The 15,157-nt window shown below is 44.7% G+C and overlaps 1 protein-coding gene across 6 annotated transcripts in view; it reads right to left on the reverse strand.

Moving 5' to 3' along the window:
* Positions 1 to 15,157, reverse strand: part of FKBP15 (FKBP prolyl isomerase family member 15) — a 56,091-nt gene that overhangs the window by 1,643 nt on the left and 39,291 nt on the right. For 5 of the 6 annotated variants that reach the window (XM_043453556.1, XM_043453554.1, XM_043453553.1 and 2 more), the window contains 8 exons: positions 10,313 to 10,484; positions 8,255 to 8,391; positions 6,380 to 6,535; positions 5,559 to 5,711; positions 4,458 to 4,580; positions 3,598 to 3,705; positions 2,663 to 3,303; positions 1,506 to 1,602 (listed from right to left, as the gene is read on the reverse strand). In XM_043453556.1, coding sequence (XP_043309491.1) covers positions 1,506 to 1,602; positions 2,663 to 3,303; positions 3,598 to 3,705; positions 4,458 to 4,580; positions 5,559 to 5,711; positions 6,380 to 6,535; positions 8,255 to 8,391; positions 10,313 to 10,484 — 1,587 coding nt within the window. The remainder of the gene's footprint in view (positions 1 to 1,505; positions 1,603 to 2,662; positions 3,304 to 3,597; positions 3,706 to 4,457; positions 4,581 to 5,558; positions 5,712 to 6,379; positions 6,536 to 8,254; positions 8,392 to 10,312; positions 10,485 to 15,157) is intronic. The other variant, XM_043453552.1, reaches the window with a different exon arrangement.

Consider the following 15,157-nt stretch of genomic DNA (forward strand, 5'->3'; position numbering starts at 1 on the left):
GGTGTGCATCTACCAGCTATGTAACCTTGGATCAGCTATTTGATCTTCCAGAGTCGTGGCCTTCTTTCTACAAAATGGAATAAAAGTGCCTACACTTCACTGAACTGGCAGAAGATTAAATGTCTATAGTTTTCAGAGTACCCAAAAAATAGACATTAACTTGATGACATTAGTATTAACACCAATAATGTTCTGCTAAAGTCAGAAAACTCCATCCATACATAGGGCAGTCACTTGAGATACTCAATTGGCTTTTTGTTCATATTCAGAACTCTCAAATGAAAATGTAATTCTTGGGAAGAAAGGCCAAATGGAGGAGCCAGTGTGCTTTCCCGGGGAACATAGGCAAGAGAGAAGGGTTCTGGTGCACGGGAGCCAGATCCCAGCTCCACCACAGCCATTTTCCCAAGGTCTGGCAAAAGGCAAAATCCATTTTGGTGGATACAAAAGGGGAGAAAATCTGCCCCCATTCACCTCATATTTCTGTTCCTGGGATGGACTGAGTCTGAATCTGATCTGTGTTCTCCACCCACATTTTACCCTAGTGAAATTATCCCAACAGTCAAACGTCCTAGGGAGAGCCAAGAATGCTTGTAACTTAGCACAATGGGGACCACGAATGCAAGAAACGGGGTTCTGATCCAGGCTTAATCAGCAGATCACCTTTCTGGCCTTAACTTTGGAGTTCGGTAAAGTGAGGCTACCCTACCAGTTGTTGTTGCTGTTGTTTCACTTGCTAAGTTGTGTCTTACTCTTTGTGACCCCGTTGACTGTGGCCTGCCAGGGTTTCCCAGGCAAGAACACTGCAGTGGGTTGCCATTTCCTACTCCAGGTGATCTTCCCAACCCAGGGATCGAACCCGTGTCCCCTGTGTCTCCTGTATTGGCAGGCGGGTTCTTCATCACTGAGCCACCAGGGAAGGCCTACACTATCGGACTTAACCCATTCTCTGCCCAGGGATACGGTGATAACAGAACAAGGCAGCAGGTCGGAAAGCAGGCTGATGAGGCAGAAAAGGCTCAGAAACAGGTGGTCTGAGTAGGAGCCTGGGGTTTGAGTCCTAACTGTACAATTAACTCACTCTGTGGCTTTAGGTAAATCATCCTTCTGAACCACAGTCTGTCTATGAATGCAGATGCCAGACAAGGAGATCTTCACAGTCCTTTCCAATACTAAACAAAACACCCTAGCCGAGTTGAGGTCCGGAAACCTGAGGCTTTAGCATTCTAATAAGGGACTAAGCAGCCCGACTGTCTTCAAGTAGAAATTACTGCTGCATGAGTGGAGACCGGGATCCTTCTTCAAGAATAAAGTGCTATCTGCCCATCCCCACCAGGCTCACAGAGCCGCTCCCTCCCAGCCCCAAGCCTGCCCGCACAGGGCCCTGAACACAGAGCCCAGGGCGGGGGCCACCAGCAGACCCCCCTCCTCTTCTTGCAGCCAGCAGGGAGGGGCCCCCAGGGGGCGGCGGCATGAGGACTTGGCAGGGCCTGGGGGTTCCTTACCACTTCGTCTTCATCCTCCTCCTCAGCCTGTGCTTTGGGCTTCGGAACTTTCAGAGCTGCCCCTTTAAACAGTTCATCCTCTTCATCCTCAGAGAGGCTGAAAGAAAAATCAGGAAAATCAAGTCATAGGAAAATGTTTCTGCCCCAGGCCACAATGCCCACAGGCTCTGGGCTAAATATCCAATAGCTGCGGTGACTGCCCAGGAATCCCCCGCTTCTCCACACTCACCCCCAGCACTCTCGACTCCCTCCATAACCTACAGCCAGAGCAATCTTTTAAAGCCAGTAAATCAGTCACGTCACTCCTGTGTTTAAATCCCCTTAACAGCTTCTCACTGCACTTAAAGTCCAAACTTCTAACAGTGACAACAAAATCTCACATGACTTGGCTCCTACCGAGTTTTCCAACCTTGGCATCCCACCACTCTTCTCCCACCCACTGTGCCTTCTTCCTTGACTGTGTCACGTCCCTCCTACCGCAGGGCCTTGCATGTGCTGTTCTTGCTTTCTGCAAATGCTCCTGCCAACTCTCGGCAGAGAAGGCTCCTATCCATCCTTCAGGTCTCAGTTTAAATGTCACCTTCTTGGAATCCTTCCCTAGTCACCCTACCTAAAGAAGAATAAGTCCCCCTTTATTGTCTATTATAACCCTGATTCTTTCTTTGTTTAGAAAGCATTTAACATGCATTTATAACATACAGTTGACTCCTGAAAAATACAGGTTTGAACCATTCAGGCCCACTGATACACAGGCTTTTTTCAATAAACACGATTTACAGTTGGGTGAGTATGGGGATGTTCAGTTGCTAAGACGTGTCTGACACTTTGCGACCCCATTTGAATCTGGAAATGAGCCAACTGTAAATTTATACACACAGGGTCAGCACTCTTAACTCCTGTGTTGTTTAAGGTCAACTGTATAAGCATTTGTTTGTCTTCCCTAATAGCCTGTAAGCTCTTCAAGTCAAAAACCAACTCCACCTTGCCTCCCACACTCCCACAGAGCCTATTATATGGTAGATACCGAATAAATACATGAATGAATGAGTGATTCAGCCAGCCAGCCAGTCTCTGAGGATGAATCACCCATCCTGGAAAAACTGGACACAACTTCCACAGGCAGCCGCCCTGCTCCTGAAACTGCTCAGGGGACACACCTGGGATGCTGAGAACCGTGTTCAGATCCAGGTGCTGCTCCTACGGAGGCCGAAGCTGCCTCTGTGCTACACGGTTCCTGGGAGGGAGCAGCCGAGCCTGTGACATCCCTGTCTTCCTGGAGCTCTGGAGGCTGAGGCTCTCCTCCTGGACTTTCAGGCCTCACGGCCAGTGAGTCCACCTTCTCGGGGTCTGAGGTCGGGGACAGTCTCGTGGAGCTTTCCTCCTCCCTGACATGGGCGTCTCCCAGTGCTTCCTCGCCCTCAGAGTCCACAGCTACGGGGCCTGGAGGCCTGGGGGGAATTGAAGTTGGGGGCCCCAGAGCTCTTGGGGAGGGGAGGCAAGCCAGTTCGGGAGGGACCGAGCGTGCTTTTATCTCTGAGCTCGCCTCCGTTTCTGAAGGCTCCCCTTCCCTTCTCTGTGCATCATCCTGGGGAGAGGGCCAGCCCTGAGGAGACAGCGGGGCATCCTCCTGGACCACCCGCGCCAACAGCACTGCGGGGGGCTCCTGCCCCGCCCCGTCCAAGGGTGCCCGAGACTGTCCCGAAGGGCTCCGAGGCTGCGCCTCTGCTTCCTCTTCCTCTTCATTGCTGCTCTCTCCTTTCTCTTGCTCGTGTTGGTTTAACAGCCGAAGGGTCACCATCTGTGCAAAAGCCAAGAAGGAGGAGAGGATCACTGACCAGAAATGGAGGCACTCCTAGTTCTTTAGTCCCTATTAACACAATTGGTCACTGAGTTCAAGTAACTCTGTTTTTCTGTTTGTTATTTTTCAGTACAAATGCCTTTGTTTCTTCCTCTCAAAAGAGGCTGCCCATATCTGTACAGATATCCTAGTTACTGATCAACAATCTTGAATAATTTTTCACTCAGGATCCTTTGGACGGCACTTAGGCAATGAGATACCCATCTCAATGAAACAAATGACAGCTGGCTGTACCTTGATGGTGTTCATGATGGTCCCCAGAATGGTCCTGCCATTGTAAGACTCCTCCAGCTCAAACTCTCCCCGCAAGGAGTGAAACACCTGGTTCATAATCTTCTTGACCTGCACGACCACGTGAGGAGAGAGAAACAATATCAAAATGTGTGCTGCCAAAGTCAAGAGACTAAGGGATGCATGTAAATTCCAGAGAGAGGCTTCGCTCTGATGGTTCAGTAGCTAAGACTGGGCTCCCAACACAGGGGGCTCGGGCTCCCTTCCTGGTCAGGGAACAAGATACCACATGCCACAACAAAGACTCGGCACACCAAATAAATTAGATGTTAAATAAATAAATTCCAGAGCGAGGTCTGGAAGGCTTAAATGAAGCCCTCTTAGAACTCTGCAGTGGGGCACGGTTGGTCAGGAACTGAGACAGCGAAGGCTGACCCGTGGAGGGGACAATGTTGAATAATGAGCAGCACGTGACAGAAGGGCTAGGAAGGACGGGTAAGCTGCGGCGTGTGTGCCTGAGACTCTCAAAGACGGCCCACGGACGCCACCCTCCCACTGAGGCCAGCACTGGAGCCGCCACAGGCTATGAGGATTAGTGGCTAGAAGAGGCTGGCACGCTCCCCACTCCTCTCCTGTGACTTAGAAACAGTTCCCTTATCTGTCAAGACCTCAGCATGGGGCTCTCTGGGGATTGCCACCAAAGAGACAGGTTCCAATGGGTTAACTCTGACTTAAGTCAGATGGTGGTGGATCGGAAAACAAGCTCACGACAACACACTGACAGACACTTCTTTCTGAAGGCCTGCTGTGCATACATGATCCCCCTATAGAACATGGTTCACTTCTCTGAAATGCTAGCTCACCTTTTCTGCGGGGTCGGCAGCAGTGGCTTCGACCCCAGATGTCTGGGCCTTGCCCTCTAGGTCCTTGATGCACTGTGCATTTTGCTCTCTCAGGGATGTGACTTGGGCCTGGAGGGCTGAACACTGCAAAAACAAACACGCTGTGGCTGTGGCCTGGGAACCTAGACTCCCAGGTGAAGGTCAGGACGCCCAGGAGGAGCAGAAGCATCCTAAGCTTTTAAGTGTCAACCTCATGTCGGCCTGCTGACATCCACACCCTCCACCCCCACCCCAGGCCTGCTGACCCTGGAGGAGATGAAGGCCAGAGCACTTCATCTCCTCACCACTCAGTCCCAACTCACCACTTCATCTCCTCTTTCCCAGCAAGGCCACTTGCCTTGTTCCTAATTAGGTCAAGAATATGATGAAAAATGGGAGGAAGGGTCTGATCACCCTAGTCACACAGACATATGAACGGTCAGCACCAAGACTGCCTTCCTCACCTCTGAGTGGAAGATTTTCAGCTGGATACTTTAACCGACCTCCAGATATGAGGACTTCCATACACGGTGCTAAGCCACCCCTCCTTCTCTTCCTCGTTTTACGCCAGATGATCCCAGCACACGCGTGCTCCAGCCCACCTCAGGGCCTTTGCCCAGAGTACCTGCGGCACCCCCCATCAAAGCTCCTTGCCCCTCTTGCCTCTGCTCCCCCGGGCACTTCCTCTTCTGGGCCTCACAGCATTTAATGCTTATCTCTGTTTCTCGGTCTCCCTTTCTTGATTGTGAGACTCCTGAGGAGTGTTCTTTGTAAGCCTTTTCCCTAACACAGTGCCTGGAACACAGCTGGCACTCAATAAGTATTTGCTTAATAAATGGAGGATCAAATTATAATGGAAAACATAATCCAGAACATGAATGCTGCTTTTTCTTTTTCTAGGTCAGTGACCCGTCATCCCAAATGAGTACGTGAAATATGACTGATCAACTAGAGAGCTGAACAAGTATGATTCTGTTTTCAAAAGTGATTAACATCTTTCGGGTACAAAAGGATCGACGAGACTTGAACAACCTGTTTGCCTTAAATTGCCCGGGCTGCCTAAGTCCAAGGGAAGACACTCACCTTCTCCTCCAGCTGGAGCAGCTGCTGCTGACGGGCGTCTCTCTGTGCACACACCTCCTGGTACTGCTGCCGGTGCTCATTCCTGGCAGAGGCCAACAGCTGCTCACACTTGGCTTCCCACTGGGTCTGCAGCTCAGCCTGTACGAGAGACAGCTGCCAAGAGAAAGTAATCACTGCATCCTGGGGGGTCTAACTGCATCTTGGGAAACCCCATCTTTAACAAGGCAAAAAAGTTAAGAGCCCAGATTTAGCAGAGAAACAACCATCTGGAAGACCTTGGTTGTCAGGACTCTGAAAAGTACTACAACCAGATAAAGGGGTGACTGTCTATAGACAGGTCCCCAGGGCCATAATGTGATCATACTTTTCAGGATCTGGACCCTTAGACCTTTCTAAACAGAAGAAACTTATTTCTCTCCAAAATTCCACAGATGATCAAATGGAGGACACCAATTCACTCTAACTAAAGAACATAAAACATATAAACATGAATGCAGAAACTTACAAAAAGAAAGGCTGCTGTCAAATGACTAGAGAGTAGCTGTGTTCTGCCACCACCTTTGATTTCCCTGCCTCATTACCTAAATAAGTCCCTTCTTTTCAAGGACAATGCCTGAGGGATGGGGTCTGGTGGGTGAGGACTTTGGCCTTGTCATGTTTGGAAGACTTTTGCCTTCATGTTTTACTTATAATAAGATCTGTCCAAAGTTAGAGCATCAACTATTAGAAATGTCATCTGAAAGGATCAAGAAGAAACTAGAAGCTTTTCTGAATCCTTCGTGCCTCCCTTTTGTTTCCAAAGTGCTTCAGTTTCCCATTACCTGCTCTGCAGCTGCTTGGTCGGTGGACACCCGTGCCTTCTTCAAAAGCTGTCGAAGTTTGTCCAATTCCTCCTGGTGTGATTTGCGAATTTCGTCTATCTCCTCCTCAGCCTGGCAGCGCTCTTGGGCTGACTTCTTTTTCCTTTCTGAGAGGTTCTTAGGAACAAGAGAACTGTCATCAGCTGTAGTTGTTTGAAGAAGATAAATGGAGATGGTGATGGTGGTGGGAGTTATTAACATCACTGGGTCCTTACTTCGTTAATGGAAACAATTCATTTTTTCAATTTGGTTTCCCCAATATATTTAACATTCTCGACGACTGGCAGGAAAGAAAAAAAACTGCCACAATAAGAAGGTAAACCAGAAGAGCTTCATCTACCACTGTATTAAGAGATGAGGAACATCTTACCAGCGGTAGGTGCACAGGGAAATAAGATACTTTCACAATCTGCTGGTAAGGAAGTCACAATTCTGCGACAGGACCTTCAAAATACATACTCACACCCAGAAATTACACAAATTAGACTTTATTTTAAGGAAGCAGTGGATCATAAAGATTATGTGTTACAAGGATGGTCACTGTAGGAGTATTGAGAACAAAGAAAAACTGAAACAGCCCTCAAAATCAGAAAGAACTTTTTTCAGTTGTATTTATCTATTTTTTTTACTTTACAATATTGTATTGGTAGAACTTTTTTTAAAAAACCTGATAAAATTATGGAAGAAACAAAGCACAGACCAAGATTTATCCTCTCAAAGGGCACTAGGCCAAAAGGGCTTTACTAGAGAGTTTTATTAAAAGCTCAGAAACAGGCTGCTCTTTTCATACCTAAACTGTACCAGAATATAGAAAAAGACAGAAATGTTCCCAATTTGTTCAATGAGGTGAGTATTATCCTAGGGTTAAATTTATAAAATAACAAAAGATATCATTAAATAAGGTTTAAAAATATCAAACTAGAAAAATATTTGTAACATCTATGACTGACAAAAGATAAGCACTTTAATAGTGTTTATAACAGAGGAAATACACATAGGTGTTAAATATATGAAAGCTTTACTACTAACAAAAATACACCCAAAGACAAGATAAGCATATTTCACCTATCATGAAATATTGTAAAAATTTATACAGGCAGAATTGGAAGAATAATGGAGAAATAGGCTTGCTTACACAGCGCTGAAAATGTAAGCTAACATACTCTTCAGGATAATCTGGCAATATTTATTTTAAAAATTTAAATGTTGAGAATTTTCTCTGATGCAGCAATTCAAATTCAAGCAATCTATTTTATGGAAATGCTCAAATGAATTTGCAAAAAAAGTTATATAGTACAAAGATATCCATGAAAGCAATGTTTGAAACAGTGAAAAGTTAGAAACATAAATATCCATCAACAGGTGAATAGTTAAATATAATTATGGTTCAGCCTTGCAGCAGAATACTATGAAGTATTCGTAACTATGAAGTAGTTACAAAGAATGAAAAAGCTCTCATTCTTATTAGTATAATGGCCACAATACAATCTTTAAAGTATTAAATATGATCACATTATTATTAAAAATGTTATCAGTGTACACATATGTATATACATATACTTTATACAAACACATACGCGTGCTATGCGCATGTATATATTATATACAAAGAAAACAATCTGGAAGAATAATCATATATTTTTTTATAGTTCTTGCCTCTAGTGCAGAGAAGAGGAAAACATAAATTTCATTTTTTATTTTATACTTTTCTGTATTATTTGCATGTTACAGTGAGTACACGCTACAGTACTTTTTAAAAGGAAAATAAAAATGTTTATGAAACAGCCCACTCTGGCCACCTGGGTACAACAGAGAAACTTCACATGAAAAGATTACCTTTTCCAGAGACTCCTTCTCAGTTCGCAGGTCAGTCAGCTCCTCCTCCAGGGAGGTCACCCTGAGTTCCAGTTGTCTCCGGCTTTGCTTTTCACTCTTGAATTTGGACTGCGCTTGCTGGGAGGTTTCCTGGAGCTCTGAGATATGACAGCACAAAGGCTTGGCTGTAGAACCAGAGCTGCCGTGGGCTCTACGGCATCCTGACAGCTCCTTCAAAACCACGTTCTCTCAACTTCCAACCCTCCCACACGAGCCTCTTCCACTCACTTCTTCCAGCATCACCTCACTGACCAGCAACAGGCTTATCAAGTCATAAACTGACTCACTGACTTCCACACCCATCCATATTTATCTCTGCACCTACAGGTCACCTCCAACACACACAAAATGGAAGAGGAGTGTGCCAAGCAGTCAGAGATCACCCCTGAAATGTATCAGTCCTTCAATTCCACGTCAGTCATCATCTCAACACACTGGACTCAATACATTGAGATCTTTGTTTAGTAGTGGTCCAGGCCCTTTCTCAATGCCTGGTAAGATATTCTCAACTTTCTTGGTAGCTGGGACATTCCATCAACAGTCTGTTTTCTAAACATTCCTTCTCAAATAAAGCTATTTGGAATACTTAAAATGTAATATATCAAACAACAAGGTCCTACTGTATGGCACAGAGGGATATCTGTGCCATAGGGGTACTATCCCTATGATAAACCATAATGGAAAAAAGAATATATATATATATATATGTATAACTGAATCACTCTGCTGTATATTAGTAACTAACACAATACTGTAAAACACGGTAAATCAACTATACTTCAATAAGAAAATAGTAACAATTTTTAAAATGTAATGCATCAAAATTAATTTTGTTGGAAAACTTTTGAGACCTTTATGGTACCCTCAAGGTAACTGTCACAGGGCACCGTGAAAACAGGAAAGAAGATATCAGTATGACATTCGAATCTAAGCTTTTCCCTCAAGTGTGCTCAAGTGATGCTCTAAAAGAAAAGGATTTATCTTCAAGGTATCACTTCAACAACTGACATCAGTGTTTTTTAGCTTTCTTTTTGGGCACATGAATTTTGTTTCTTCCTAAAACTGCTACTGCTCTTGCCACACCTGACCCACTGGACCCATCTGGGCCTTCTACATTTTTACACAAGGCGGTGGATGAATCAACATGCAAGTCTTCATGAATCTGCTTTTCACCATGTCTCAAGCAGCACCTTTGTGCCAGGCACTGAACTAGTACTAAGGGAAGGACTTTACAAAGATGAGCAAGGCATCATTTTTGCCCTTCAGAGGCTTGCATTATAGAAGGGAAAACAGACACACAAGTACTGCTGATCAAAGGCTAACTCTGAAAATGGTCATGATAATGCACTCAGAGATGCAAGATTTTAAAGGAGATCAAATATTCTAGGGGGATAAAACGGGTGAAGTTTCTGAAAGAGGCAGTTTTTGGAGAGAACTGGAGGTAAATCTTGGTGATTGTGGGCACACCAAGTCCGGAGAACAGTATGGATAAAAAGCAAAACAAGAAATAAGAGGATGTACTGAAGCAGCAGGCTGGCTAGTATGCCCAGAGCTACGAAGAATTAAGCAACATAACAGGAAATAAACCAGGTTGGAGGGGCCTTGAGTGTCAGGCTGAAAGACTGCGATCCATCCTCTAGGAAAGAGGCAGCCAATGCAGGAAGCACCTTCTTCTTAAGCCTCTACTGAGTCACAACTTAGAGGAACCCCTCAGTTAGATTAGTCACGTTAGATTATCTCTTCAAGGCCTATGAGGCCAATCCTAAGTGCCAAAGATACTGAACACTTGACCAAACAAAGCAGAACTGTGGCCGCTTAGTGGCCACTAAATGGATGGTCAGTTCTCTTGTTGTCATTTATGTCAAACAGTCATGTAGGTTCATACTGGTTCACCGTAATTTTTGGCTTCATCCTTCATAACCTTCATAAGCCTTCTGTCAAATGGACCGAGAGGAAGGAAATAGTGTAATTCCTTACATTGACTTGGTCACAGTCCCAGCCCCCTCCACACGGGCATACCGGAGAGCTCTGCCTGCAGCTGGGCGAGCTGAGCCCTGAGGAGGTCTGCCTCCTTCATGCTCTCCGTGAGCTGGACCTGCAGCTCCGTTTCTTTCTTTTGGTGGGCCGTCATTTTCAGGTGCAGATGAGAGACCTGTGCAGTGGCAGCAGCTAGCTCCTCCGTCACCTTGGCCTGAAAAGCGACAAAGTACGACATCACTTTAAACATGGTGATGCCCCAACCTCACATACTCTGTGCTGGCTGAACGGGTAGGAAGAGAGCTAAGGCCACCTTCAACCTGCAATGAATCAAAATCACACCCTCAAATGTGCAAGGTCTCTGACCTGGGAATTACCTTGTAAAAATAGTATTCCTGCCATTTTCTAGTTTTCCTATAAAGAACAATCTTAAAAAAAAAAAAAAGAAGAAGATGAAGAAAAGAGTATTTTAAATTTTAAACTGGAAAAAAAAAATTTTTTTAAACTGAATGCTTTCAATGGCAATCCACTTCTCAGTCTATAACTTCTCCTGAGCACTATGCTACTAATAGTACTATAAAGATCAGTCACGTCAGAGTAACTGTTGGGGGTTCTTGGAAGAACAGTGGTAATAAAAGAAAGGAACACTCCCAACTTCTTTGACTGCTCAATGCATTTTAAATGGTGCTCGTGCTGGCTAAACAGGAGCTAAATATTCTCAAGTAACATTTGATGAAACCAAAATGACGCCCTGAAAAATCATCTGCTAGGTTTTGTGTATTAAGGGTAATGATGGAAATGAAAGGATGGTCAGTGGAAAGGAATGGTAAACAAATGACAAATACCACATTCATTTCACCTGAACTGACGAGCTCCTGTAAAAAACAGGAGAAATCAGATGACAGGAAAGGCAGTGCGTGACGGCTCCGATGGTCGTGACTCCTGGGCAGCAGGGTGTATCTGGGGTTGGATCATCTTTCTATACTGTATTGCTACCACCATTGCTCCTCCCTAGACCACTGTACTTCACGTGCGTTTCTACTGCTGTCTACTTTCTTGGTATCACCTGTCCCTTCTTAGGGTGGTCACTGTGCCCACCTCAGTTTTAAACTTTATTCCAAAGCCTTAATCAGTTTTCTAGCTTACATTTAAAATCTGATATTTTGGCTCTCTGAAAGGTGGAGGAAATAAAACAAATTGTACACAAAATAAAAAGAAATAGGCTATGAATGCGCATCTGAGTGTCCATGGGCAAAGGCTCTCTCTCTGGCCAAACTTCAAGCCAGGGCCGCAGGGAGCTCAGCCGTGGTCTCCCCACCGTCTGTGGTCGGACCAGCCCAGTTTTAGCAGGAATCCTGCTGTGTCAGTTTAGAGAGAATCTCCACCCCTGATATCTGATCACAGCTCTGCATCCCAACCTTTGCTATCGAAGTCCCTGGCCTGTCGTTAGCAAGAATCCCCCTTCCTGCGATTCTCCTCTTAGTAATTTTCCATCCACTGACCCTCTCACTCTGCTCCTTGGCTGTAAATTTCCTACTTGCTCTCTTGCCCTTATTGTGTTTAGAGATGAGTTCAATCTTTCGTACCTATCGCAGGAGTCTTTTGATTTTTGGCTGCACCTTGTGACTTGCAGGATCTCAGTTCCCGGACCAGAGACTGAACCCAGGTCACAGAAGTAAAAGTCCAGAATCCTAACCTGGAGGCCACCACAGAGCTCCCATCTATAGCAACAGTCTTGAACAAAAGTCTCCCTTATGGTTTTAGTAAGTGTCCGCATAAATTTTTTAACCACATCCTTCAGAGTGAGCTCTAAGACACTTACTTTTGCTGTTCAGCAGCCTTGCATTTTCATCTGTTAAACACAGAGGACAATGGCAGCCTGAATTTCCAGACAGAAGAGGGTTTTCATTTGCCACAAGTAGAATAAGTTTTACTCACTGTCCTTTCCAAATGGCCTGGTAGAAGCTGAACTAACACAATGCTCAGAGACCTCCGTATTCATCGTAGGTCCAGAGTTCACTAACATCAGAGTGAAGGCCATTCACATAGCACCTCGGAACAGCTAAGACTACGGGAGGGGACAGATTCCAGAGGAGAGGCAGTGCTCACTCTCACCAAGAACAAGCAGAATGGAAGATCACTCAAAAGCTCTTGACGCAGGCCCCAGCAGAGAAAGGCCTCTTACAAGCAAGAAAAGTAATATTCTCTCCCAAACACACACATAGCAAAAACCGTGAAGGGATGAATGATATGCATAAAAATTATCTTTGAGTGTGGGGCTTCCCACGTGGCTCAGTGGTAAAGAATCCGCCTGCCAATGCAGGAGATGCAGGAGACGTGGGTTTGATCCCTGGGTCAGGAAGATCCCTCGGGAACAGGAAATGGCAACCCACTCTAGTCTTCTTGCCTTGAAAATCCCATGGACTGCAGAGCCTGGCAGGCTACAGTCTGTGGGGTTGCAAAGAATCTGAGCACAAGGGCATCTTTGAGTGGGAGAACTATTTGTGAGTTATGTTTTATGCTTGCTTATCTGTATTTCCTGGAAGAAACTGATGCAATGTTTGTAATCAGAAAAAAATGTGTGACTATATATAAATATATATATGTATGTGCATCTGTGTGCACATGTGTGTGGGTGTGTATTTAACTATGACTGTTTTAAGTAAGGGTTTGCAATATCAAGTGAGAAAGGAAAATATCAAAAACCTACACATTGGATTAGGACAGCTCCCTGGTTCACACCTGGGATCAAATTCCACCGCTGACATGGAGAGCTGGGAAAAGAAAGCCATGACAAGAAAGAACCAAGAATTCAGAAAAACAAGGGAAAAAGCATTTGGGATAGGAGGAGGAACATGGTACTGAAGAAAGATGGCCATCTGGCAAAGGAAAAAGTACACAGCTGGCTGCAGGTGAGACCCCAGGCAAGTCTTTTACTCTGCCTGGGCCTCAGCTTACTCTTCTGGAAAAGAACATTAAATTAGATGAACTGTAACTTCTCTCCAGTTCTAACCATTATTCCATGGTTTTATGTGGAAATATTAATACTGCCATAGAGAAAAATAATTTCATTTACCAAATATTCATTGAGCATATAACCATAGGTTTCTGAACTGTGCTTGCAGGCAGAGAAGTACCTCCAGGCATGAAAGGACCTTGATTATTTCCATTTAAGAGAGATATCACAGGGGAGACTCTTAAGTAAGAAGCGGATCAAAAGAAAAATGGCAGAGTCTAGGCTTGAAAAGTTTTAGTGGAATAAAGGAGACCACGTGAAGCATGTAAACGGTACCTGACTCATCAAGAACAGTGACATTCAGCCCAGGAGATGTCCTCAAACAGATCTGTGTAAAGCATGGTGCCTGGGACTGAGGAGGTGTTTTGACAGGTGAAGAGGGTGGCAGAGGGTGAGATGGTTAGACAGCATCACTGACTCAATGGACAGGACTTCTAGCAAATTCTGGGAGATAGTAAAGGACAGGGAAGCCTGGTACTCCAGTCCATGGGGTCACAAAGAGTCAGACATGACTTAGTGACCAAACAACAGGCCGGTAGTACTGTTTTTGTTATTATCCCTGCTGTTTTGAGTCTTATGAGTAGAGCACTGACCAGGTTCATGTATCGTACCAGATACTTTTGGAGTTTATCAATAAACATTTGGGTGGATTAGTTAGCTAATTCAGGGGGGTGGCAAGTTATCACTTGCAGGTCAAACTGGCTTGCTATCTATGTTTGTGAACAAAGTTTGACTGGAATACATACACACACGCACACACACCGCTGACTCTCAGCATGGGAATCACGCAGTGAGCTTGCTAAGAACAAAGGTGTGGCAGCTGCCACCTCCACAAACTGTGGCAAAGGAAATCACCGATAAGAGCGGTGCCTCTGACCTGGCTATGCCTCAGAATCAAGGGGAGCTTTCTAAAAGCTGAGATTCAGACGTCAACTAGAAATGCCGGGTTAGAATCTCTAGTGAAGCTTACACATGTGTATTTTTGATCAAGCTCCCTAAGTGATTCTGAGGCAGCCAAACCAGTATTTGGGAACCACTGATCTAGAACAAGTTATGTAATCAACTGTAGACCTGAATAATAGTTAACAGCCACAACAAATAAGATATGTGGGTGCCTTGTTAGGAAAGAGAAAGCAAATAAAAGTAGATGAAAGACAAATAGTAAAAAAAGTAGACTTCATGGGGAGTGGGGATCCAGGCTTTCGGACTCAGCCACGACAAACAAAGGGTGGTGTCAAGTAGCAACGGGAAAGATTCAGGGTCAAGACTGGACTGGGCAAAACACTGCTTATCTGAGGATAAGGTGTCCACTTTAAAATTATTAATATTACTACTTGACTGGATACTAGCTAAGAGAACATAAAGAATAACAGCAATGAGATCCAAGAAAGCAATCCTTGTCATTACTGGAATGTGAAAAAGTGTGTAAAGTTATAAAATGCATCCCACTTAACTTTTTGTGTTTTCAAAAATATTCAAATACAAAATATAAAGTACTTCTTAAACCTCTGAGAAAACAGCAGATGAAGGGCTGCGATCTCCCACCTGATGAGGAAGAGGCCAAACAGGAAAGAACTCATTCCAGATAACAGTGTCACTGCAGCAAAGACAGGAGGAAGGGGGCTTCCAAACCAGCAGGAGGCAACCCAAGACCCTCAGCAGTCTTCCTTACAGCTACTTCAGAAACACGTCAAAATACATAATTCTGAGCTGACTCAAGTCAAACAGCAGTACTTTAAAATGCTCTGGCAGACACAGATGAAGGACTGTTTCCTTAAACAACGTCAAACTTCACAATAAATATATGTTACGTGGCGTAACAGAAGCTGTTGCTGATTTTTTCAGCAGAATTAGGATTCCTTTCTAATAAA

Source organism: Cervus canadensis, chromosome 30, assembly GCF_019320065.1.
Source record: "Cervus canadensis isolate Bull #8, Minnesota chromosome 30, ASM1932006v1, whole genome shotgun sequence".
Lineage (NCBI taxonomy): Eukaryota > Metazoa > Chordata > Mammalia > Artiodactyla > Cervidae > Cervus > Cervus canadensis.